The 22294-nt window shown below is 48.5% G+C and overlaps 1 protein-coding gene across 14 annotated transcripts in view; it reads left to right on the top strand.

The window, feature by feature from the left end:
- Window positions 1–22084, top strand: part of Pfkfb3 (6-phosphofructo-2-kinase/fructose-2,6-biphosphatase 3) — an 82642-nt gene extending 60558 nt beyond the window's left edge. For 3 of the 14 annotated variants that reach the window (XM_006497367.1, XM_006497368.2, XM_006497369.3), the window contains exons 3-18: window positions 858–954; window positions 3158–3224; window positions 3769–3843; window positions 4732–4788; window positions 7171–7295; window positions 8652–8859; window positions 9163–9309; window positions 9481–9585; window positions 10940–11069; window positions 11398–11460; window positions 11579–11643; window positions 12181–12267; window positions 13143–13316; window positions 15456–15478; window positions 17708–17760; window positions 18971–21689. In XM_006497367.1, coding sequence (XP_006497430.1) covers window positions 858–954; window positions 3158–3224; window positions 3769–3843; window positions 4732–4788; window positions 7171–7295; window positions 8652–8859; window positions 9163–9309; window positions 9481–9585; window positions 10940–11069; window positions 11398–11460; window positions 11579–11643; window positions 12181–12267; window positions 13143–13316; window positions 15456–15478; window positions 17708–17750 — 1466 coding nt within the window. In that variant the 3' untranslated portion in view covers window positions 17751–17760; window positions 18971–21689. Of the gene's footprint in view, window positions 1–857; window positions 955–3157; window positions 3225–3768; window positions 3844–4731; window positions 4789–7170; window positions 7296–8651; window positions 8860–9162; window positions 9310–9480; window positions 9586–10939; window positions 11070–11397; window positions 11461–11578; window positions 11644–12180; window positions 12268–13142; window positions 13406–15455; window positions 15479–17707; window positions 17761–18970 lie in introns of all 14 variants that reach the window. The other 11 variants (NM_001177758.1, NM_133232.3, NM_001177753.1 and 8 more) reach the window with 10 other exon arrangements.
- Window positions 22085–22294: the final 210 nt, after the last annotated feature.

Genomic DNA, 22294 nt, shown 5'->3' with positions numbered 1-22294 from the left:
AATTTAGACATAGTAGGGGTAATTTTAGAATCGCTTGCTCAACAAGTGGCCAAGGCTGGCTGGTCACTGAGACCCACGCGTGGATACCATAGGCAAAAAGTCTCTAGTTATTCTAACATTTATTTATTTAGTTTTATATATACATTTTGCCTGCAGATATGTATGAGTACTACACTTGTGCCTCATGCCCCAGATGGCCAGAAGAGGGAGTCAGATCCCTTGAAACTGGAGTCACAGTTGTGCTGGGAACTGAACCCTGGTTCTCTTTCTGCCAGAGCAGCAAGTGCTCTTAACTGCTGAGCTACCTCTCCGCGGATTTATTTACATTTATGATTTCGAGACAATGTTCCATAGCTTGAATGAACTATACAGCTCCTGGACTTCTAATCCCCCTGCCTATATTTCTGTGTTGGGATTACAAGGATGCATTGCCCTGCCCAATGTTTTTGGTGCTGGCATCCAGCCCAGCCTTTCAGCCATGCTAGACAGTCACTTTTAACAACTGAGCAACATTGTAACTTATTTTGACTTTTAACACCTGAGCAACATTGTAACTTATTTTGCAATATTCCTACATTGTAACTTTCTTTGCTAGACTCTGGGGGTCTTCAGCGTTTGTTTCTGGTTGATGACATTGGGAGGCTTAGGTCGGGATCTGGTTCCTAGAAGACAGCTGGCTGGTACAGCAAGCATGATGAGTGCTGTCCTTGGTCTGGGCCTGTTTCCCTGACAGTGACACCTGGGGATGACACGCCTGGCCTGGGAATTCCACACTGTTTCCATAGGAAATTCCCTATTCAGATAGCTATTGGCTGGGAAGCCTCTTGTTCCTGACGGCCCTTGTCTTTCCTGTCCAGTGTTCAATGTGGGAGAGTATCGGCGTGAGGCTGTGAAGCAGTACAGCTCTTACAACTTCTTCCGCCCTGACAATGAGGAAGCCATGAGAGTCCGAAAGTAAGCCTGGGGTGCCTTGGGTTTTGTGTGTGTGTGTGTGTGTGTGTGTATGTATCTGTACCAGAGGAGAACCTTGCATGTTCTTTGGGCACTCACTGTTCACTTTAATAAGTTACCTTATGAGTATGGGTCTTTTGCCTGCGTGCATGTTAGTGCCTGGTGCCTGGGGTAACCGGGTTGTGATCAGTAACAGTGGGTGTTGAGAATCAGACCCAAGTCCTGGAAGAGCAACAAGTGCCCTTAACTGCTCAGCCATCTCTCCTGCCCTTAGACAGGGTCTGTTAATGAATCTGGAACTAGTTTGGCTGGTCAGTGAGCTCTGGGGACCTGCCTTTTTCTATACCCCCCCCCCCCCCCAGTGCCTGGCATTTAGGTGAGTGCTGGAGATGCAAACTCATGTCCTCGGGTGGCAGGTGCTCTACCAAAGCACCAACTCTGTAGGCCTTTTCTTAGAGGTAGGGCCTATCACTGATCTGGACGTTAATGAGTAGGTTAGATTGGCTTGCTGCCAGTGAACCCCAAGTTTCTAACTGTTTCCATCTCTCTAGCACTGGAATTACATGTCTGTACCACCAACCCCAGCTGCTGCTGCTTCTCCTCCTCCTCCTTCTCCCCTCCCTCCTCCTCCTCCTCTTCTTTTCTTCCTCCCCCTCTTCTATGTAGGTTCTAAGGACCCAACTCAGGTTGTTATGCTTGAAAGGCAAACACTTTACTATGGACTGAGCAATCTTCCCATCCTGTGGCTTCCTTTGTTTTGAAGCTGGGTTCTGTAAAAGGAAGCAGAGGCCAGCCTGCATGCTGGTGCCCATCAGACCAAGCTAGTATTAGGACAAGTCTTCGGCCTCTCTGTGACTGACTGCTTTGATATTCTTCCAGAAGTACAAACTGAGCCACCCTGAGAGACACTTCAACAGCTGCCACATGCCAGGAGTGAACAAAGTCCTTTTCATTGGAAATCCTCAGTTTGCATTTGCAAAAGAGTTCTTAAACTGCAGGTGGCAGGTGGTGCTCCTCTTCTGTGCCTCATAGCCGCATGGTGCTGGAATCAGCTGGGTGTGGGAAGAGATCCGGGTGCCAGGCACAGCCCCAGGCCTGTCCAGTGTTACTCTCTGGGTCTGCTTTGACATTCATTTTAATTTTATTTGTACTGCTATTTAGTTTAGTTTAGTTTTAAGTGGTATTTGTTATATAACGCTGGCTGGCTTTACACTACCCAGCTCGATTGGCCTCATCCTCAGATCTACCTGCCTTAGCCTCCTGAGTGCATATATTATATGAGTATTTGCCATTCTGCTGCCTAGCACCAGGTCACGTAGCTAAGGTTGGCCTTGAGCTTTCTGTGTAGCTGAGGTTGAACCTCTGATTCTCTGGCTTCCACAGCCCACCCCATCCCTCACACCCCAGTAGGAGAATTATAGATGGCACTACAAAGCTATACAGCTGGTTATACAGTGCTATGAATTGAACTATGGCTTTATGCATGCTGGGCAAGCACTCAATCAAGTGAGCTGCCTCCCTTCCCTTGGTTGGCACCAGTTCTTAAAAAGCTCCCCTGGTTTAATTTTTAAGCCAAGTATGGTGCACAGTTTCTATAATTCAAGAATTCTGAAGGCTAAGGCAGGAAGGCTGCAAGTTCTAGACCAACGTTAGTTACAGAGTATGTTCAAGGCAAGCCTGGATGACTTAGTGAGACTCAAACTAGAATGGGAAAAGGAGCTACTATTTAGTGGTAGAGCACTTGCTTAGCATGTTCAAGGCCTTGGTTTCAGTTCTCATTACCACAAAGGACAGAGACCAAAAATGAAAACGGAAGACCAAGCATGGTAACTCATGCCTGTAATCGCAACAGTAGAGAGGCTAAGGTGAGAGGTTTGCTGCCAGTTTGAGGCCAGCTCAGGCTAGAATTCAATGCCAGCCTGGGCAATATAGCTGGATCCTGTGCAAACAGAACAAAACAAAACAAAATGATCCAGAAAGCCAAAAGCAAATACAAGTGTTTCTCGGGGAAATTGCTCCCATTGCATAGCTAGGTATGCTGGCCGCCTCCCTCAGCTGTGTGGAGGTGGGTATCTATACTGGTCCTTGGGCCGGAGGCTTGGCTAGCACTGAGCATCTTGGAACTACAACCTCAGTGTGTCGTAGAGGATGAAGCTGCTTAGCCGGGTCTGCTCTGACCAGTGCTTTCCTTCTTGTGTGTTTGCAGACAGTGTGCCTTAGCTGCCCTGAGAGATGTCAAAAGCTACCTGACAAAGGAAGGTGGACAGATTGCAGTAAGTCTGGGGGCCACAGGCACCTCTGTCCTCATTGGCCCAAGCAACGGAGTGAGGTTGGGGACAAATGCCTCTGCACTTAAGGCCTGAGGGAACAAGTGGCCCAAAGCAGCTCATGACTCAGGAGTGTTTCTTGGGTTGGATGTTGGGACATAGCTGTCACTCACTGTGACAGTGGGCATCTGGCACCACCTCTACTGTGTTGCTACCAGCCACTGTAGCCAGGAGCCATTCCTGGGTCCCTCATTGTATTTTACTGCTTGCTGGTCATCCCCTGCTCCCCCTGCTGTGTCTAAGAGCTATAGGTAGAGGGAGAGAAGGGGAGTCTGGGAGGACCCTGGAGGTTAGGGGACAGGACATACTCTGAAGGAGGGATTTAGTTCTGGAAACAACGGGCTGAATTCCTTGTGGTTTGGGTTAACTATTATTACCAGGCTTTAAAAATTTATTTATTTATTTATTTATTTATTTATTTATTTATTTATTCATTCATTCATTCATTCATTTATTGATTGATTGATTGATCCTTCTTCTTCTTTATCAGGTTTTTGATGCCACCAATACAACTAGAGAAAGAAGGCACATGATCCTTAATTTTGCCAAAGAAAATGACTTCAAGGTGAGCCAAACCTGCCTCCCCCAGCGAGCTGAGAGAGAGGAAAAAAACCTTGGGAGTAACTGATTGCCTGGCTCTGTCGTCAGCTTCTTGCTGCCCTGAGTTGTTGATACTTTGTCTCACTCTGTCGCCCAGGTTGGGTGGAGCTCAGCTGTGTGTAGCCCAGGTTGACTTCAAACTTGTAGCAATCCCTTTGCTAAGTGTTGGATTGTAGGTGTGAGCCTGGCTGGACTCACGTCTAGTTGCCTGTGTTTTGCTGTCTTGAAACAAGGTCTTCCTTGGGGTGGGATGCCTAGTAACCATGGAGCCCTCCTTCCCTGGGGGAGGGGGCGTGGCCATGCAAAGTTGGTGTTTAATGAAGTAATATTTCCCCAGTGCCTTTTCTTTTTCCTTCCTTATTAATATTTTGGGTAGCAGACAGACAAGTGCTTCTAGTTCTAAAGCACAAAATGTGTGTGTGTGTGTGTGTGTGTGTGTGTGTGATTTTTGGGACATTTTCATTCATGTGTATCATTCTTTGTTCCTATTTGCGGTCCCAGTTTCTCTTGCCCCTCTCCCCCACTCCCCATCTGCTTCCCAAATAGTTTGTCTGATTTTGCTTTTGAAACAGGACAGGCTCCTGGGACGTGTATTCCATTAACCCGTTTCCCAGTTCTGCCTCTAGTCTTCCTGTTCTGTCATGATACCACCCCCCCCCCACCCCCCACACTCACACATGTAAATTTAGTTTTGCATCTAAGAGGAAGCATGCAGTGTCTGTCTGGTTCTAGCTTGCTTTATGTGTCCCCAGTCCTCTTCCTGCTGGTTTCCTTTCTTGTATCCTAGTGAACTCACTCGAAGCTGGCCTTGGTGGGCTGTTTTCACATTGTTGTCTTACTTCCTTCCCCTCAGGCATTTTTCATCGAGTCGGTCTGTGACGACCCTACTGTTGTGGCCTCCAACATCATGGTAAGACAGTTAGGAAGCCCTTGTTTGTGTATGGCCCCTTATGCTATGAGGTTATTTGCCGTCCTGGTGGGAGCTCAGGTCAGGGATTGGACAGTAGCTAAAACCGTAGAAGCAGATGACCTGCCCCGTGTGTGACTGAGCACCCTCAGGTGGATACTGGGAAGGCAGCAGTACATGGAGATATTGATTTAGCGCGGTCTGACCTGGTCCTGCTCTTAAGTGATATCCAGGCCCTTTCCAAGGTCTTAGAGGGCAAGCAGCAGTATATAGGCTTGATTGGGACATGGTGGATAAAGGAGACAGACAGGAAGTAGTTTAACCTGGTGTCGGTGTGATGATTGGCAGCCCATCCCTTTATACAGGGAAGGCCATCCAGCTGTTCAGGTTTGCTTTCCAGGTCCTTGGTAGGTAAGAAAGCTTTTATGTGAGCCAAAGGCTTCAAGGCTCAGCAGGCCAAAGGCAAAGGTCCCAAGTTTAGGAAGAAGGGATATAATATGTGTCCCTTCCCCCTCAATTCCACTAGTCATCGTCCTTGTTGTCGTTGTTGTTGTTATTGTGTTGTTGAGGCAGGATTCTCACACTATAGCACAGCCTGTTCTGGAACACTGTGTGACAGCGTAGGCTGATCTTATATTTGAGTCAAGACTCCTGCCTTAGTCCTCTACTGCCAGAATGATGGATGTAAATCTTACTCCTGGTTTTCAGTCTAATCATATTGAAATAGGACATATTTATAAAGAAAATCAGTTTTCATAGGTAGGAGATGCAGGTGGGATTATTGCATATGCATATCTGTCTGTCTGTCTGTCTATCTATCTATTAATCATCTATCTATTTATCTATCCATCTATCTATTATTCAGGGACAAGGTCTCACTGTGTAGCCCAGGCTGGCCTTGGACTCAGGGCTCCCTGAGTACTGGAATACGGGTGTGCACCACTACACCTGGCCTAAAATAGACCTTTAAAGGGATGCTAAACATTTGTAGCTTCTTTCGCTGGTCTTCATCTCCAAGACGGTGGGAATAGTTCAAAGCATTTCTAAGAAACAAGCTCATGCTTCAGGGAGAGTGGGTGCAAAGGAAGAGGCTCACAGGTGGAGGAGGCAGAGGTGTTGGACTCCCAGGGGGCTTCGCATGGTGCAGCTGTGAGATTGCTTTCCCGTTGAGCAGTCACTCCCATGCTGCGTTAGGAGTTTGTCTAGTGGTAGCTTTCTGTTTATTCATATACTTCTAGTTTTGCAGATCAGGCCCAGGAATTTGTGACCTATATCTGTTTTAATTGTACAAGTCACATACTATATAACTGACCTTACTAGCTATTTTCAATGGGCAGATCTGCAGCATTAAGTGCATCCAGACTCTTAGGCAACCATGTTTGTAATATGGCTCTTTGGTAGAGTGCTTGTCTACCATGCACGAAGCCGTGGGTTTAATCCCCGTACTATATAAATTGGATGTAGTAGTAAATACTTGGAATCTCAGCGCTTGGGAGGTGGAGGCAGGGAGATCAGAAGTTCCAGGTCACCCTTGGCTATGCCCTGAGATTCATGAGAGCCTGTCTCAAAACAAAACAGGACAGAACAAAAGCAGTGGGAGCCTCCACCATCAGTCTCCCGGCTTTCCCATCTTTTTGTCTGCCTTATAGTTGTGGGAGCAAAAGATTAACGAAATCCTGAGGGCAGACATGATGGTGCCTGATGAATAATTTCAGCACTTGTTGGTCAGAGAGAGGTAGGAAGTTTTAACGGTTGAGGGTATGCAGGTTCCAGCCCAGCCAAGACTGGGTAGTAAGACTTAATAAATCAGAGTTTCCCTAGAATCTACTTGGTTTTGTTTGTTTGTTTTGTTTTTCTTTTTTGCATAATTGCCCAATTATAGGAGACTCCTCGTCCCAGAAGTGCTGCTCTGAAAGGTGTAGGCAGCACAGGCAGATTTTGCTTCTGTTGGAGCAGATAGAGAAGTCCTACCCAAGATCAGGGGACATTTCTAAGCAACACTTAATGTGCCTTTTATAGCCAAAGGCCTGCTCTTTGTGTGCATCTGTAGGGTTCTCCTGGATTGAGGCTCAGGCTCATTCAGTTACTGGATTGACCTGCCTGGGTGTGTGAGCCAGCTGTGTTCCTTATTGGGTCCTTGTTGGCTTTCTGAGCATCTTCCTGGTGCATCTTCCCGGTGCATCTTCCTGGTGGAATCATGAGGCCAAAAGGCCATGAGTCAAACTTCCTGCTGACACCCATTTCTTTTTTTAATCATATATGCTGGGCAGGATACTCTTTATTCCGAGCTTTTTTGGGCTTTCCCTGTTTGAAAGCCCAAATCCTGCTTAATCTAAGCAGAAAACCTTCCAAGGTGACTCACCAGGCTGCTCTTTGGTGTTGCAGGAAGTTAAAATCTCCAGCCCGGATTACAAAGACTGCAACTCAGCAGAAGCCATGGACGACTTCATGAAGAGAATCAATTGCTATGAAGCCAGCTACCAGCCTCTTGACCCTGATAAATGTGACAGGTGATTCCCAGAAGATACCACCCTGGATTATCCACACAAGGCCTCAAAAACGTCCTCTAAAACAGCTCCTAAATATATCTATAAACTCTTTAGAAACAGCCCCACCCTTTGATGGAGGAGCCATTGGCCATCGATGGCTGCTGAGGGAGGGAGGGAGGGAGGGAAGGAGGAGGGGAGGGAGAGATGCTCTCCTTTGGCAACATGGCGGCTGCTGGCCCCAGTGGACAGACTCACATCCATGCATAAAGGAATTAATCAGACTCAAGGGGTTATTAATAATAAGACTCATGAAATAAGGGAGATTAGGAGCAGTTAGAGGGAGATAGTGGTGGATGGGTCGGCTCAGCAGTTAGGAGCACACACTGCTTTTCCAGATGACTACATTTCAGTTCCCAGCACCATAGTTGGCAGCTCACAACTAATTGTAATTCAAACTACAGCAGGTTTGCATGCCTCCGGCCTCCCCAGGTTCTGCACTTATGTGCACATATCCACGCAGAAACATGCACACACATATATATAATTAAGTCTTTAAAATGTATAGCTGTATCAGAGTCTCTTTCTCAATGACTCTCTACCTTAACAAGATTGACTAGGATATTTGTCGTTGTTTGTTTGTTTGTTTGATTGGGTTTCACTATAGCCCTAGCTGGGCTGGAACGAGTTATGGATTCACAGATCTGACGGCCTCTGCCTTCCCAGTATGGGGATTAAAGGTGTGTGCCACCATGCCCAGCTAGGGTTTTTTTCCTCTCCCAACATTTATCTATTTATTTGCTTGTGTTTGGGTTTCTTGTCTGTCTATGTGTGTACATACATACTTAGGCACCACAGCACACATGTGGAAGCCAGAGGAGAACTTTTGGGAGCCCCTTTTCTCTCTGTCAACCTTGTGGGCCCATGGGATCGAACCCAGGTCATCAGACTTGGTGGTAAACACCTCCACTGTTGAGCCATTACCCTGGTCCCTCCAGCTTACTTTTTGAGACAGTCTCTCGATGAACTCACTGAGTTGGCTAGGCTGACTGGCCAGTGAGCTCCAGGGAACCACCTGTCTTTGCTTCCCCAGCTCTGGGATTACACACCATACTGTGCCCTGCTTAGAGAAGATAAATTTGAATTTTAGGTTTGTACATTACGGAGTGAACCATCTCTCTAGCTGTACTATCTGGCTTGAACAGCCTGGTTGAGGGAATTGTTACCTTGGGTTTATTCTCTGACTCCTACAGCAGACCTACAACAGTCACTGTTATGGGCCCCAGGAAGCAAATATGCTAGAAGCTGGCTGGGCCCAGGGTGTGAGTGAGGTGTACTGACTGTAGGGCTACGGAGGCCTGAATGGTGGTTTCTTTACAGGGACTTGTCACTCATCAAAGTGATTGATGTTGGCCGGAGGTTCTTGGTGAACAGAGTGCAGGACCACATCCAGAGCCGAATTGTATACTACCTGATGAACATCCACGTGCAGCCCCGTACCATCTACCTGTGTCGGCATGGCGAGAATGAGTACAACTTGCAGGGCAAGATTGGGGGCGACTCAGGCTTGTCCAGCAGAGGCAAGAAGGTAGAGGAGAGGAGAGAACATGGGGCTAGGGAGCAGGGGGTGATTGGTTTCCTCCTTGTTGTAGAGTTGAGGGTCTTTGGGTGTTGTGTGTTTTTGGCTGTTTTTGCCTTACTATGTTGTATGTATTTGCATGTGGCTTTGGTATGTGTACGTGTGAGTGTGGCCTAGAAGTCGGAGGGTAGAGTCGGGCCTCTTGGACTCTGATAAGGTTTGAGTGGCTTTGGTTGTTGCCAAACAATGACATAACATAACTTGGGAAAGGAACCGGAGTTTGTGTGACCTCTGCCTCCCCCATCCCCTCAGTTCGCCAATGCCCTGAGCAAGTTCGTAGAAGAACAGAATCTGAAGGACCTCCGTGTGTGGACCAGCCAGCTGAAAAGTACCATTCAGACCGCGGAGGCCCTGAGGCTCCCCTACGAGCAGTGGAAGGCACTCAACGAGATCGATGCTGTGAGTCCCAGGCCCGTGCTGCTGAGGGGAGGCCTGGCAGGGAATGGAGAGTTCTCTCATGGGTTCTCTGGAAACCTGGTGGCTTCTTGAGACTCCCCCCATCCCACCCCCCTTTATTTGAGGTGGCCCTAGAGGGAAGTTTTCTGGAATGAACGTTGGTCTTCCTGACAGGGTGTGTGTGAGGAACTAACCTATGAGGAGATCAGAGATACCTACCCTGAGGAGTACGCACTGCGTGAACAGGACAAGTACTACTATCGCTATCCCACGGGAGAGGTGAGCATGGGTCCCGGTCTCCCATCTGCTGGTCTTTCTTTGTAATGGTTAGGGTCTGTGCCATGTGTGAATGGAGTTGGCTGAGAGAAGGCCTTGGGGGCCCCAGCGGGATCAGGATCTCTATACCCCACCCCATCTTCCACCAGTTCTGCAAACTCATCTCTACTACTTCTGTGGTCTAAATCTCACTAGAGAACCTTGTAAAATCCCTAAGGGAAGTGCGCTGTGTTTCCCACACTGGAGAACAATGAGAACCGGATATGTCTGTCTGTCTCTGATGATATGGGATAGAGCAAAAAGGATGGCTGGTGATTGACTCCAGATCTAAGCTTTTCCCTGCATGGCAGGTCACACGGTAGACAGGCCGGGTTGATGTCAGATGGCTTGTACCCCAGGGCTAGGCTGATGCTGGTAGAGGGAATGGCTGAGCATGCAGTTACTCTTGTTGGAATGGAGTGTGTTGAGCCATGTGGAACTCTGGGAGTTAAGCCAGGTAGCTGTGTTGACACCTAGTGGGTGTCCTTCTGAGCCTTTGTCATAGTTCTCATTCCTGGTGAGCTACCATGCTGTCTTCTGGTCTCACTCTGGCTTTCTCTCACTGGGACTCCAGTCAGGAGAAAAAGCACAGAAGAGTCGACGGCATAAGGAGGACCTTTGCTGTTTTTTTATACTGTAGCTTTGTGCCTATTGTATAGCTCTGACCTTCCTTGCTTTTGACCCTGCCTTAACCTCCCCAGTGCTGGCATTACAGATGCGCACCTCCACACTGGCTACATTTTTCTGTTGTTTGAGCTTAATGTGTAATGCCTTGAGTTTGTAGCAATCCTCCTGCATTTCAAAAGGAAGCTGAGGATTCTTTAGCAATCAGTCTGACGTCTCCTCCTCATCTCCTCCTCGCTCCTAACCCTGGTGACTACAAATCCCTTGTCTCTAGGCCTGCTCTGGGTGGTGCACAGAAAGAATTTTCAGTGTATAGATGGCGATACTTAGTGCCTTCCACTAGACATACAAATGTTTGAGGTTCTCCCACGCTGTGACGAGCACCAGGACTTCGTTTCTTTTAATGGTTGCCTGAGTAATAGTCTGTGGTAGAGTTTGACCTTTTCCCAGCACTCAAGGAGTAGGAAGAGGAAGGACTTCAGAGAGATCGAATTGCAGGCTTTCCTCATGTTCCCTAGGAGTATTGTATCAAATACAGAGTTGAATACAACACAAGGATGGATGTGTGTGTGTGTGTGTGTGTGTGTGTGTGTGTGTGTGTGCTGTGAGCCAGTCTGATGAAGACTGCGAGTGACTGCCTGGCTCTTCTCTGCCTGTCCTCTCCTAACATGCTGTTTCATTCCTGTGTGCTCAGTCCTACCAGGATCTTGTCCAACGCCTGGAGCCTGTGATCATGGAATTAGAGCGCCAAGAGAATGTATTGGTCATCTGTCACCAGGCTGTTCTACGCTGCCTACTAGCCTACTTCCTCGACAAGAGTGCAGGTATTGAAGGAAGCCGAGCCAGGAAGGAGGGAAGAAGGAAGCGGGCCCTTGAGTGCAAGGGGCAGGGAGGGGACCTGTCTTTTACTCTGCTTTGCTTCTGAATATGGGCCTGCCTGGCGGCCTGCTGAGGTGTCCAAACCTGCTGCCTGTAAACAGTGTGATATTTAGTGGGCTTCATCACTTCATAAACCAGCCTGGAGAACCCTCAAGCCTCCATGTGACCAAGGGCTTCTGGGTTAGGCGTGAGGCTCTTGTGTCTGGGGGTGCCCCTGAACTTAGCCCTTTGCTTCAGTCTCTTATCTAACTATGATGACATGTCTCATTTCAGAGGAGATGCCATACCTGAAATGTCCGCTCCACACTGTCCTGAAACTGACACCTGTGGCATATGGTGAGTAGCAGCCCCTGCTGGGCCCTGGCCCTGGGGTCTCCTGGTGGCTGGAGGTTCTTTATACCAGAGGAGGAGGATCTTTATAACAGAAGCTGTCTTCTCCATCCTTCACCTTCAGGGTGCCGGGTGGAGTCCATTTACTTGAATGTAGAATCGGTGAGCACACACCGGGAGAGGTCAGAGGTGAGTTAGGCTCTGATGCCCTGGGACCTTTGGGAAACCCTGGGTCTGGCTTTCTTCTGGAGGGGTCTCACTGAGTTTCTCTCTCCCCTCTCTCTCTCTCTTTCGCTCTCTCTCACTCTCTCATTTTGTCCTCGTTTCTACTTGACTGGGAAGAATGACGTAAACAGGGGATTACTGCCTTCTGTCAATCATAGCCCTGGCACAGTAGCTGTTACCACTTTAGGCAGCAAAAGCTGTGCCCTTCTCAAAAGCACCAGAGGCCTGGCTCAGGCTGGATCAGCCAGTCAGCAACAGCATCCACATGCCCTTAAGTTCATAGTTAGAAGAGGTCTGAGATCGGAGGAGGGCCGGAGGATGGGCATCCTACAGTATGGCCAAGGGAAGGTCTTAGGAGACTCAGCACCTGTCTCCCACCTCAGGGAGGGCTGAGGTTTTTGGGGGAGGGAGTGTGTGGTCATGTTGAATCCCCTTACTGGGCAGATGGCGAATCTGTCCAGGCCTGTGTTGTGAAAGTGGATTTAAATTTGCTTTATGCAGGCTGTCAAAATACAACACTTTGCCAGTGTAGTCAGACCTTCCTCTTACACCGAACTTGACTTTCAGTCTGTGGAGTCCGCAAAACAGGTGACTTACCCATCCCCAAGGAGCTTGGCCGGCAGACGTTGGTAGGAAGGGTACATGGATGGGGTGTCAGCCTGTTTTCTGCCTCACTTGCACTGTGGACCACGGTAGAAGAGGACTGTGTCTCTGGGCTGCCTCGCCCTGTCTCCTGTCCCCGCCCCTCTGAACCGGGGCACCTGCTCAGTTAGCTGAATGAAGAAAGCCCTAACTAACCCTGGGTTTAGACATGAGACAGGCTCCATGTACTTCAGAATACTTACTTGCTAGCACTGGGGCTGCAGATGTCTAGGCTCTGAGGTGCTGGGCCAGGCTTTGGACCCCAGGAGCCTATTCTCCTGTCTCATGATCCTCTGCTTGGAAAGCTGACATCTCATCCTGGTGGACAGACGGCTACCTGTTTTCTGCATCTTTGGCCTCCTAGACTGAGGCTGGGTAGTGTCTGGGCCAGCGCAGAGTATTAATAGATTCTTCTGTGTGCTGCAGACCAGGTGGAAGGGAGTCAGCCTGGCACCGTTCTCCTCCCAGTCTGGAGATTTTAGAGCCAGTGGTCTCTCCTGCGCCCTCTGTGGGTGAGGTGACTGGGAGTTAAGATTCTTTTCTCTGCCCCCCTTCTCTGCTGTGATTGTAATTCTTTTCTCTTCCCCTGCTTTGCAAATAGTGAGAGGTTCTGGGCCAACAGCAGCTCAGTGTCAAGGCCACTCACCTGGGTGTCCCTCTGGTTGTACCTTTACAAGTCTCGAGACGAATCTATGTGGTGTGTGTGTGTGTGAGTGTGTGTGTGTGTGTGTGTGCGCGTTTGCGCGTGCGTGCGTGCTTCTCTTCCTACCTCCCCACTCCTTGTAACTGTCGCCTTCTCTCTTTTGTCTTTGTCTGCTTAGGATGCAAAGAAGGGACCTAACCCGCTCATGAGACGCAATAGTGTCACCCCACTAGCCAGTCCCGAGCCCACCAAAAAGCCTCGCATCAACAGCTTTGAGGAGCGTGTGGCTTCCACTTCTGCTGCCCTGCCAAGCTGCCTGCCCCCGGAAGTGCCCACGCAGCTGCCCGGACAAGTCAGTGATCCTGCTTTAATTACTGCCTACAGGGGAGAGTGCAGAGGGAAGAGGATGCCCGTATCTGGGGTTCTGTGTTGTGTTTGCAAGTAAGGATGAGTGCCTGTGTTCAAGTGGGCTGCATGTGCGATGTATGAGGATTGTGGCTGTCTAGTGTATGTACATGCATCAGTGAGAACATACCGTTCTCACTCTGCAATCTTTCCTCATCAGCAGTGACTGTGCGCATCCTTTCCGAGCTGTGGCCTTTATTCTTTATTGAGCAGAATCAGGCAGAGTAAAGACATTATAAAATGCCCCTGTCCTATGCACATTTCTGAGTACTACTAGAGCAGTCTACACTCCAGCAATTCCCAATCCAGGAGTCTGTACAGCCCAGGGGACTGATGTCTTGTCTTTCCTCTCTTTTGCTAACTTCTTTGCTGTCACCTCTGGCAGAAAAAGGGCTGAGGCCACACAGAAAAGCCTAACTCCTCTCCAGAGCCAGCATAGCCCTGTCCTCCTTAGAAACAGTCCAGAGCTGGAGAGGCAGCTGAGTTTAAAGCTCTTTCTGTCCAATTTCGGAGACTTATGTTCAGATCCCGAGAACCCATGCAATAAATTGTGTTCAGAGACTCATGCCTGTAAAATCACCAGTGGTGAGATGGGAGACAGAAACAGGTAGATCCTCGAAGCTCTCGGCCAGCTAGCCTGGTCCACATGGTGAAATCCCAACACAGTAAGAAAAGGTGGAAGGCTCCTGAAGGTTGGCATCTAAGGTTGTCCTTTTATCTCCACTTTTGGGGTACTTGTGTCTACCTGCACCTTGATACACGGATGCTCGTGTGCATGGTATGCGTATACACATATACAGAATCAGGCAGCTAAGACAGCCACCTTTTCACACAGTGGTTAGATGATCAGAGTAAAAATAAACAGAACTCAGCAAGACTCACTCTTTCACTTGCTTGAAAGATCAAAGGCTGAAGAGTCTGGCTGTTGAGCATCCAAATTTGTTTTCAGGAAACCAGTCCTTTAGAGATAGCCGAGGACCTTTGCCAACATGAGATAGTAGACCTTGCCCCGTGCCTGGATGAATTTCAGATCAATACTAGGCAGTTCTGGCTGTGTGGTGACAGCTCTTCTGCTGCCCCTGAGCTTCCTGTTAACATCTTAAGGGTTAGAATGAGGTCCAGAGAGAACCCTGTGGCCTCCACTGCTCATTTAACTACTCCAGGCCTCAGTTTCCTAACCTGTGGAATTGGACAGTAATATACCCTACAAAAAGTGGCTCGGATAAGGTGCTGTCCGTATAACTTGGGTCTGGCACAAAGTAAGGGTTAGGTTCAGTGAGATGACAGATTCCCTGGGAGCCCAAGGACTTGGCTTTGATTGTAGCTCTGTCCTAACCTGAGTGTAGGTTGTTTTTCCCCATTTGGCCTCAAGTTGTCAAGTTGTACTATAGTCCAGAGTACATAGTCTCTAACTTATGGTCATTCTAGCTCTGCCTCCGGAGTATAGGATTGCTTTGTTTTGTGGAGGACAGTGTCTCATGGTGCAGAGAGACTGACCTTAGATTTACTGTGTAGTTGAGTATAACTTTGAACTCCTGATTCTCCCCCTCCTCCCAGGCACACTGCTATACCTGGCATGTGGATTTTAATGTCCAGGCTCAGTCTCTTTAGCATTGGAAATGGACACAGGAGCAGTGGGAAGACTCCTTTAGGTCTGAGCATGTTCTAACTACACCCAAGCAAATGGCTTCTCTATGCCACTCTATCCTGGTGCATTGTGGGAGTCTTCTGTTGCAGAGGCTCAAGGGTTGGGCCAGGGCCAGGTGACATCCAGAACTATACTGATCTGGTCATAGAGGTCACTGGCAAGAGCTCAGTCTTGCCCCCCCCCCCCCCACACACACACACACACTTCACAGGTGCCTCTGACTTTGTTAGGACAGCCCTTTAGAATCGCCAGATCCTCAGGCACAGATGTCGGCATCTATTGGCCGGTTCAGACATGGGAGGGGTGCGGGACTCAACTCAGCAGCTGCCATCTGGCCTCCTAACTTACTTTCTCTCTCTCTCTCTCTCTCTCTCTCTCTCTCTCTCTCTCTCTCTCTCTCTCTCTCTCTCTCTCTCTCCTTATCTTGTCTCCCTGCAGCCTTTGCTAGGGAAAGCCTGTCTGTAAGTATTTCCTTCTCAATAATTCTATTGCTTGCACTCAACGCTTGCTTGTTTGCCCATTTGGTCTCCTGCCTGTTGAAGTATCTAGGAGGAAGACAGTCTGAGGTTGCCCACAGAGGAGTAGGAGATAGGAAGACAGAATTCCCAAAGTTTGTAGAGAAGAGATACAGAAAGAGATACAGGTTGGATTTCACCATGTTCAGCACACTCCAATGCCATCAAACACAGGGTGCTACTCCCCACTCCCTCTTGGGGTTCTATGCTGTGTCTTCTTCATTGGTCACAGGCAGGGCTTGACGTAATGCCAGAGTTCCCTTGTGGGGTCAGATTTTCATGTAAATGAATCTAATGCTTACTACCCCTGCTTTGTACCTCTTCCACCAGAGGAGCATCCTTTTGTTCTGAAAACAATATTTAGTCCAGAACCTAGTAGCCAAGCATGGGGACCTATTTTGATGTCATGGAGCTGTCCTGGCCTGTCAGTCCTGCCAAGGGACAGTCTGTGGAGACATCCATGTACGAACTATAGCTGGGGATCCCACTCCACTGTATCCTCAGACCTGACTGCAGCTGTGACAAGCTTGGGGCTGGCATTTGGGACTCACAGAGAATGAGATTGGCCATCCTTTGCATCTCTGGCCCCTTCAATAAGAGACTGTTTAACAAGAAAAGTCAAATGGCCTGCACACCCACACACTGGCAGGCTGTAGAGCCAGGCCTCAAACAGACCTTGTGCCCCAGAAAGCTGGTTTCTTCTCTCCTGCAAGCTTGTTGGAAAAGCCCAAGTACCAGTCTTCTGTTTTAGATTCTTGAAGGCTAAGGGGCACCATGAGTGGCTGCTGGTCTCTGGGTTAGCTCCTGCGGGCGCCCTTGCTGCCACTTCCTAAGGAGAAGGCTGGCATAAAAAGGGACAGTGTGCTCACCCTCGCGTGTCTATTGTGGACTGCTTGGGGACCAAGGGTTCTCCTTGCAGAGCCTTTGGGTTTGGAGCCTTGTGAGTTTGCATCTGTGCATTTCCTTCAGAAGGCAATTTTCCTGCTGGGAAAAGCTGTTCACATCTGCTGCCTCCACCCTACACTGTTAGATTCACCTTGGAAATGGACAAGCTGGAGAATCTAATAGTGCTTTTGGCTGGAGCACCTTTAGACTCACCACCACCACCACCACCACCACTCCTGCCCCAACTATGATTAGATTCTAATCTGGAGACCCAGCTTGTAAGCCCAACCTGAGAGTGCCACCTCATGTCCTAGACCATTAGATCTATGAAATCAACCCTGATCCTGTGACCACAATTAATCAATGATAGTTTTATGGAAACAGTACCATCTTAGTCCTATCTAGCCTGGAATTTACTGTATAGCCCAGACCTCAAATTTAGTAATCCTCTTGGCTCTCACTTCTGAGTGCTTGAGTTACAGGCACGCATATACCGATACATGTCGTTACTTGGCTTCCAGAATTCATTTTAAAGGCCAGGTCAAACCAACTTTGCCACTGTCTCTGGAACATTAGGCAAGCTAAGACAATTTTAAGACTTTAGCTTCCTTTAAGTGTCAATTGCAACTCTTTAGGGAGCATTGCTAATGAAAATATGCATATAATTCTGATGGGTGATGGCTGGTGTATCACCACTTCTGACTCTAGCTTTAAGTGTGCATGTAGGTGGCCCTTGGTTCCCTCTGCTCTGCTCCACTGGATTTTCCTTTCTCAGAGCAACTGGAGCACTCTGTCTGGAGCTTGAGAAGCCCCAAAGGCCTGATGCCCATCATCTCAATCTCCCAATAACACTGAGTGATGCGCAGACACTCACCTCTGGTATCTTCCTGGGGGATGTTGCTCTGCTCAGGACCAAGGGACCACCTGCTGTTCTCAGTGCATTTTACATCCTAAGATTACAGATGCACACTACAGGGAGAACACTGCTCAGGCTGGCAGTGTAGCTCAGTTGGTGGAGGGATTGCCTGGCGTGCAAGAGGCCCTGAGTTCGATTCCCTAGCACTGCAGGAAGCAGGCAAGGTGGACTGCAACTGTAACCCCAGCACTCAGGAGGAGGCAGGAGAATCAGAAAATCTAGGCCATCTACACTACAGAGAATTTGAGGACAGCCTGGGCTAAGTGAGACTTGGTCTCCAAACTGAACAGAAGATACTAAAATTGGTTTTGTTTTCTCCTCTTCCAACCTGTTTGCTTTTTTTTTTTTTTTCCCTTCCCCACTATGCTTGAAAGACGAAGTGTCTGTCACATTTTTTCAAAGTTTTCTCCTTACTAACCTGGGAAAGGTAACTGAGCTGGTGCATGCCCCTCCGTTTCCTCCTGTGTCCAAGTCCTTGTGTCTCAGCCGAAGGGCGTCTTAGTTTGTGTACGGTTGCCCATTGTGGAGTACATTTGTCAGGGCTGGATGGTCTTTCAAGCAGTGCCATTGATGTGGGGTCTTTCCCATGTGTGTCTGTCTCTGTGTGTCCTGAGCCACAGCCTCCCATTTCCATGAGGAAATGATGTGGACGTGACGCCCCCTGTGGCTCTTCATTGTTACTGTTGCTTTGTCATGTTGGAATGCTCAAGGCCTTGGGCCTGTGGGGTGGCGGGAGAAGTCGGAACCCTTCCTTTTTTGACCCTACAACATGGTTGGGGTACTTTATGTGCCTGACCCAGGGCACTACCAGAAGGACCCCCATTTAACACAGGACACTATTGCCTGGGTCCCCAAGTCCCATTCAACTACGAGTAGTGACTCCAGGACAGCCCCGCACTGGGCCACTTCTCTAGACATCACAGCTAGGTTCCTCTATTCTGTGGCCTGAGAGTAGTTTTTGTGTTCTTGCCTGGCTGAACTCCATCATTCCATGATCCTGCCTGACCCAGCTAATCATTATGAGACTTCTTTGGGGTGGGGGTGGGGGTTCATGGGTCAGGACCCAGCAGACTTGAGAGACAACTTCCTTTAGGTCTCTTGTGTGGCCAGCCATCCCACTCACCTCTTGCATTCTGTGGTGCTCTGTGTACAGACTTGAGACTCAAGTGTAGATAAGTGCAGGGCTCTGTTAGCTGTTTTCGGAAAGGAACTGTGACACTCTAGACAGTTCCAGCTGGTTTTGACCTGGCTGGAGAGTAGCCTTCAGTTCCTACAGGGGAGGGTGCATGACTTTTCTATTTGTGCCTCATGGTCCCTTGTCTTTTGTCTGACCCCTGGAACAGTGGGCTCCCATGTCACATGCCTGTCCCTCTCCTTGCCCCTCTGGCTGCAATCTAACCCAGTGCTGAGTAGAATCCTGGCCTATTTCTCTAGCTTCTTCTGTAGCCTAGGGTGTTTTCTGTCACTTTCTGAGTCCTGCCTGGGCTCTCCTCGTGTTTTGTGATCATCCTCTGCTAGGGTGTGTTCTTTTGGGGAGTCGCAGGGGGTGTCTTGTGGCATGGCTTTGAGCCTTCTGCCTGAGAAATACAATCAGCAGCAGGTTCTGACCCTCCCTTTCTTCTCTCTCCTGAAAACAGAACATGAAGAGCTCCCGGAGCGGTGCCGACTCTTCCCAGAAGCACTAAAGCCGAGATGTGGGTTCCATTCCATTTCCACAGCCTGCCTTGTGCCTGCTCATCTTCTCGAGGCCAAGTGATCGCAAGGACTTCTGGACTCGGGAGAATGGAGGTCGGCATGTTGAAGAGTAGAAGCCCTTCCCCCCACTGAAATGTTGGGGTGGCAAAGACAACTAGGAAGTTGTACAGATCCCAGCTTCCTGTGTAGAGCAGCAGACCTTCCTACGCTCTGTTCTCTTTCGACTTCCAGGGCTGTCTGACCTCTCAGGCCCTTCCAAAGCTTGGGGAGGGCTATAGTTCTAGAGGAGGTGAGATCAGACCCCTAAGTGGGGGCCCTGGACACCGCCACGCTGTTTTGTTTTGTTTCTTTGGATCCTGGCCTGGCATGTCGATAGTCAGAAGATAAGAGTGGCAGGGAACCCTGAGATTCAGAGTTAGACCCCACTTGCCAGAGGCTCAGGGACAAGTTGCACATTCTCATGTGGCTTTTATGCATCTTGGCCTAGGAGGAGGCCTCAGAGACAAGAGGCTTGGGCATTGCTGCATTGGGTATGGGATTTCTCCTCCTGAGGAAACCTTGAGCTGAGGCCTACTGGTCAGCTGAGCAATGACTTGCCCTGACTCCTCTACAGGTCCACATGTCTTCTGGGTCCCAAGTTAAGGGACAGACTGGTTGTATCAGTGGAAGGAAGGATTTTTCAGAAAAAAATAACCAGGGCTCCCCTCTTCCCAGAGTCCCTTAGGCCTTCTGTTCTTCACCTTGGGCCTGGAGGCACCTGAGTAGATTCTGTTGTTGGCTGTTTGTTTGCACTTTTCCTTCTTTCTTTCCTTCCTTCCTTCCTTCCTTCCTTCCTTCCTTCCTTCCTTCCTCCCTCCTTCCTTCTCTTCTTCTCTCCTTCCTTCCCTCCCTCCCCACACCTCACTTCAAGAACCTAGGGTGCTGGCCCTTGGAGGCTTGCAGCTTCTGAATGGGAGGAGTTGGGGTGTCTTTAAGATGGGGAGTCTAAGAGCCTTCAACTTCACTCCCATTGTTCAAGAAGGGACGGTGGCCCAAGGAAGGCTCATGTCAGGCCGCCTGCTCAGAGCTGTCCGCATATTTTGGCCAAGTGTCTGCTGCTGTATGCCTCATACCACCATGCTGGCCATCTTGAGGAGTCACCCCCAGTGTAGAAAAGCATCCTTGTCGGCTTTATGGCATTGGCGACATTTTTGCATGGGTTGAAAAGTAGCGCTAATGTCTTTGTCTTCCTGTTTCTCCCCTTTGTCCACCCATGTTCTGGGGGAGGACGGGACATCCCAAGCCTGGAAGCAACCAATGGGAAACTCAGCAGTGTCAGCCCAAAGGACCCTTTATGACGATGCTGCACAACTAGGGCCGAAGGTCACTCTTTACTTTCTGCTTCCTTCCTGGGAGTCCTAGGGATCCTCTCTTCCCCAGCTCAGGGGACAACAGATCCTGGGGTGACACAGGGCATGCTTCAGACACTTTAAAGTCACCTTGTGTTTTCATAGCTAACTACTCAAACATTTGGCCCAGCCCACTACCCTTTATATCTGTGGTTCACCAGGATATAGATAGATGATAGATAGAAAGATAGATAGATAGATAGATAGATAGATAGATAGATAGATAGATAGATAGATGATAGATATCTCCATCTGAAGACTTGGACTTTTTTCTCTATGGCTTGAGTCTTGACAAGGATATATGAACTGCAGACGTGGGCTGACATGTGTGCAGGCTGATAATATTTTTGGACCTGAAGATCTGCAGCGTTGATTTGGGGGATAGGGTTGGGGGTGGGGTAGGGAACAGGATAAGAACTGTGTAGCCCAAACTAGCCTCAAACTCATGGCCGTCCTCCTGTCTCAGCCTCTCAAATGTTAGCTGTTCGGGTTATAAGCATGAGCCACCACCACACCACGCCTGGTACTATGGCTTTGTACCTAAATGTGGTTTCTTCGATGCTTCCTCCTGACCATATCCATTTTATGGTTATAGAACCAGCTTTTACAACATAGAGACTCTCAAGGCTGAGACAGGTAGGGGTGGTCATGTGTGACCAGCCTAAGTCAATACATCAAGAGAAAGCTTTGCCCAATGTGATTTCACATTCTGTGAACACCTATGAATAAGATCAGGCCCAGGAGATCTTGATGCGGGTGGAACATGCATCCTTCAAAAGCCAGTGACTTGGTGGATGGGGTGGGTAGCACCCATAGAACTTCCACTCTCCCACCCAAAACAGCAAAATAAAATGGGGACCAATGTTTTTAACGTTGCATATTTGTTTTGGGGGTAAATTTCTCCCCTTTCCTTCAACAATGGGCACTACCCTTGATTTATGGGGAGAAGAAAAACTGTTGGAACCACACCAATGATATTTTCATTTGTAATACTTGAAGTTTATTTTTTTATTATTTTGATAGCAGATGTGCTATTTATTTATTTAATATGTATAAGGGAGCCTAAAACTAGAAAGCTGTCTAGATTGGCTTTAATTGTTCATTGGTTTGGGGCCTTTCAATGTGTGACTGATGACTTCTTCATGTTCTGTGTCATTGTCTCTGTCCGTGACCTAGGAAGAAGCTTTGCAAGCTTTTTAACAGGACACGCCTTCCTTTCAGACATCTGTGTAGTTTGCAGTTGCAAGAACAATAAAAACCTGGTTGAGATACACCTGCGGGACTCGCTTCTCAGGTTTTTGCGGAGAACAAGTGTCAGTTTTCTTTCTAAGCATTTAGTGCGTGGTTGTGTGTGTGTGTGCGTGCGCATCAGTGTGTGTGTGCCAGCTCATACATGTGCACGGGGGTTCACACATGTAGGGGTCAGAGGACAGCTTGACAGGAGTCCATCTCTCCCAGCCTCCAGAGATTGAGCCCAGGCCTCCAGGCTTGTCAGTGCCTTTACTTGAGTCAATCATTTTACTGGACCACAGGGTCTTTTATTGAGATTTATGGCCAGCGCATCTCTCAGCTCCTTGCAGAACCCTGTTTTATCTTCCTTTAAATAAGAAACAACAGATTGTCAAGTTTGTATATTTAGGAAATATAATAAAATGTGTTAATTTTAAATTAATAGACTATTGTTTCCCCCCTCCCCTCCTTCCTTTTCTTTTTGGTTTTTCGAGACAGGGTTTCTCTGTGTAGCCTTGGCTGTCCTGGAACTCACTCTGTAGATCAGGCTGGTCTCGAACTCAAGAGATCCGCCTGCCTCTGCCTCCTGAATTCTGGGATGAAAGATGTGTGTCACCACTGCTGGACTTTTTTTTTTTTTTTTGAGAG

Source organism: Mus musculus, chromosome 2 (assembly GCF_000001635.26).
Source record: "Mus musculus strain C57BL/6J chromosome 2, GRCm38.p6 C57BL/6J".
Classification (NCBI taxonomy): domain Eukaryota; kingdom Metazoa; phylum Chordata; class Mammalia; order Rodentia; family Muridae; genus Mus; species Mus musculus.
This window is presented reverse-complemented; position numbering and strand designations above follow the sequence as displayed.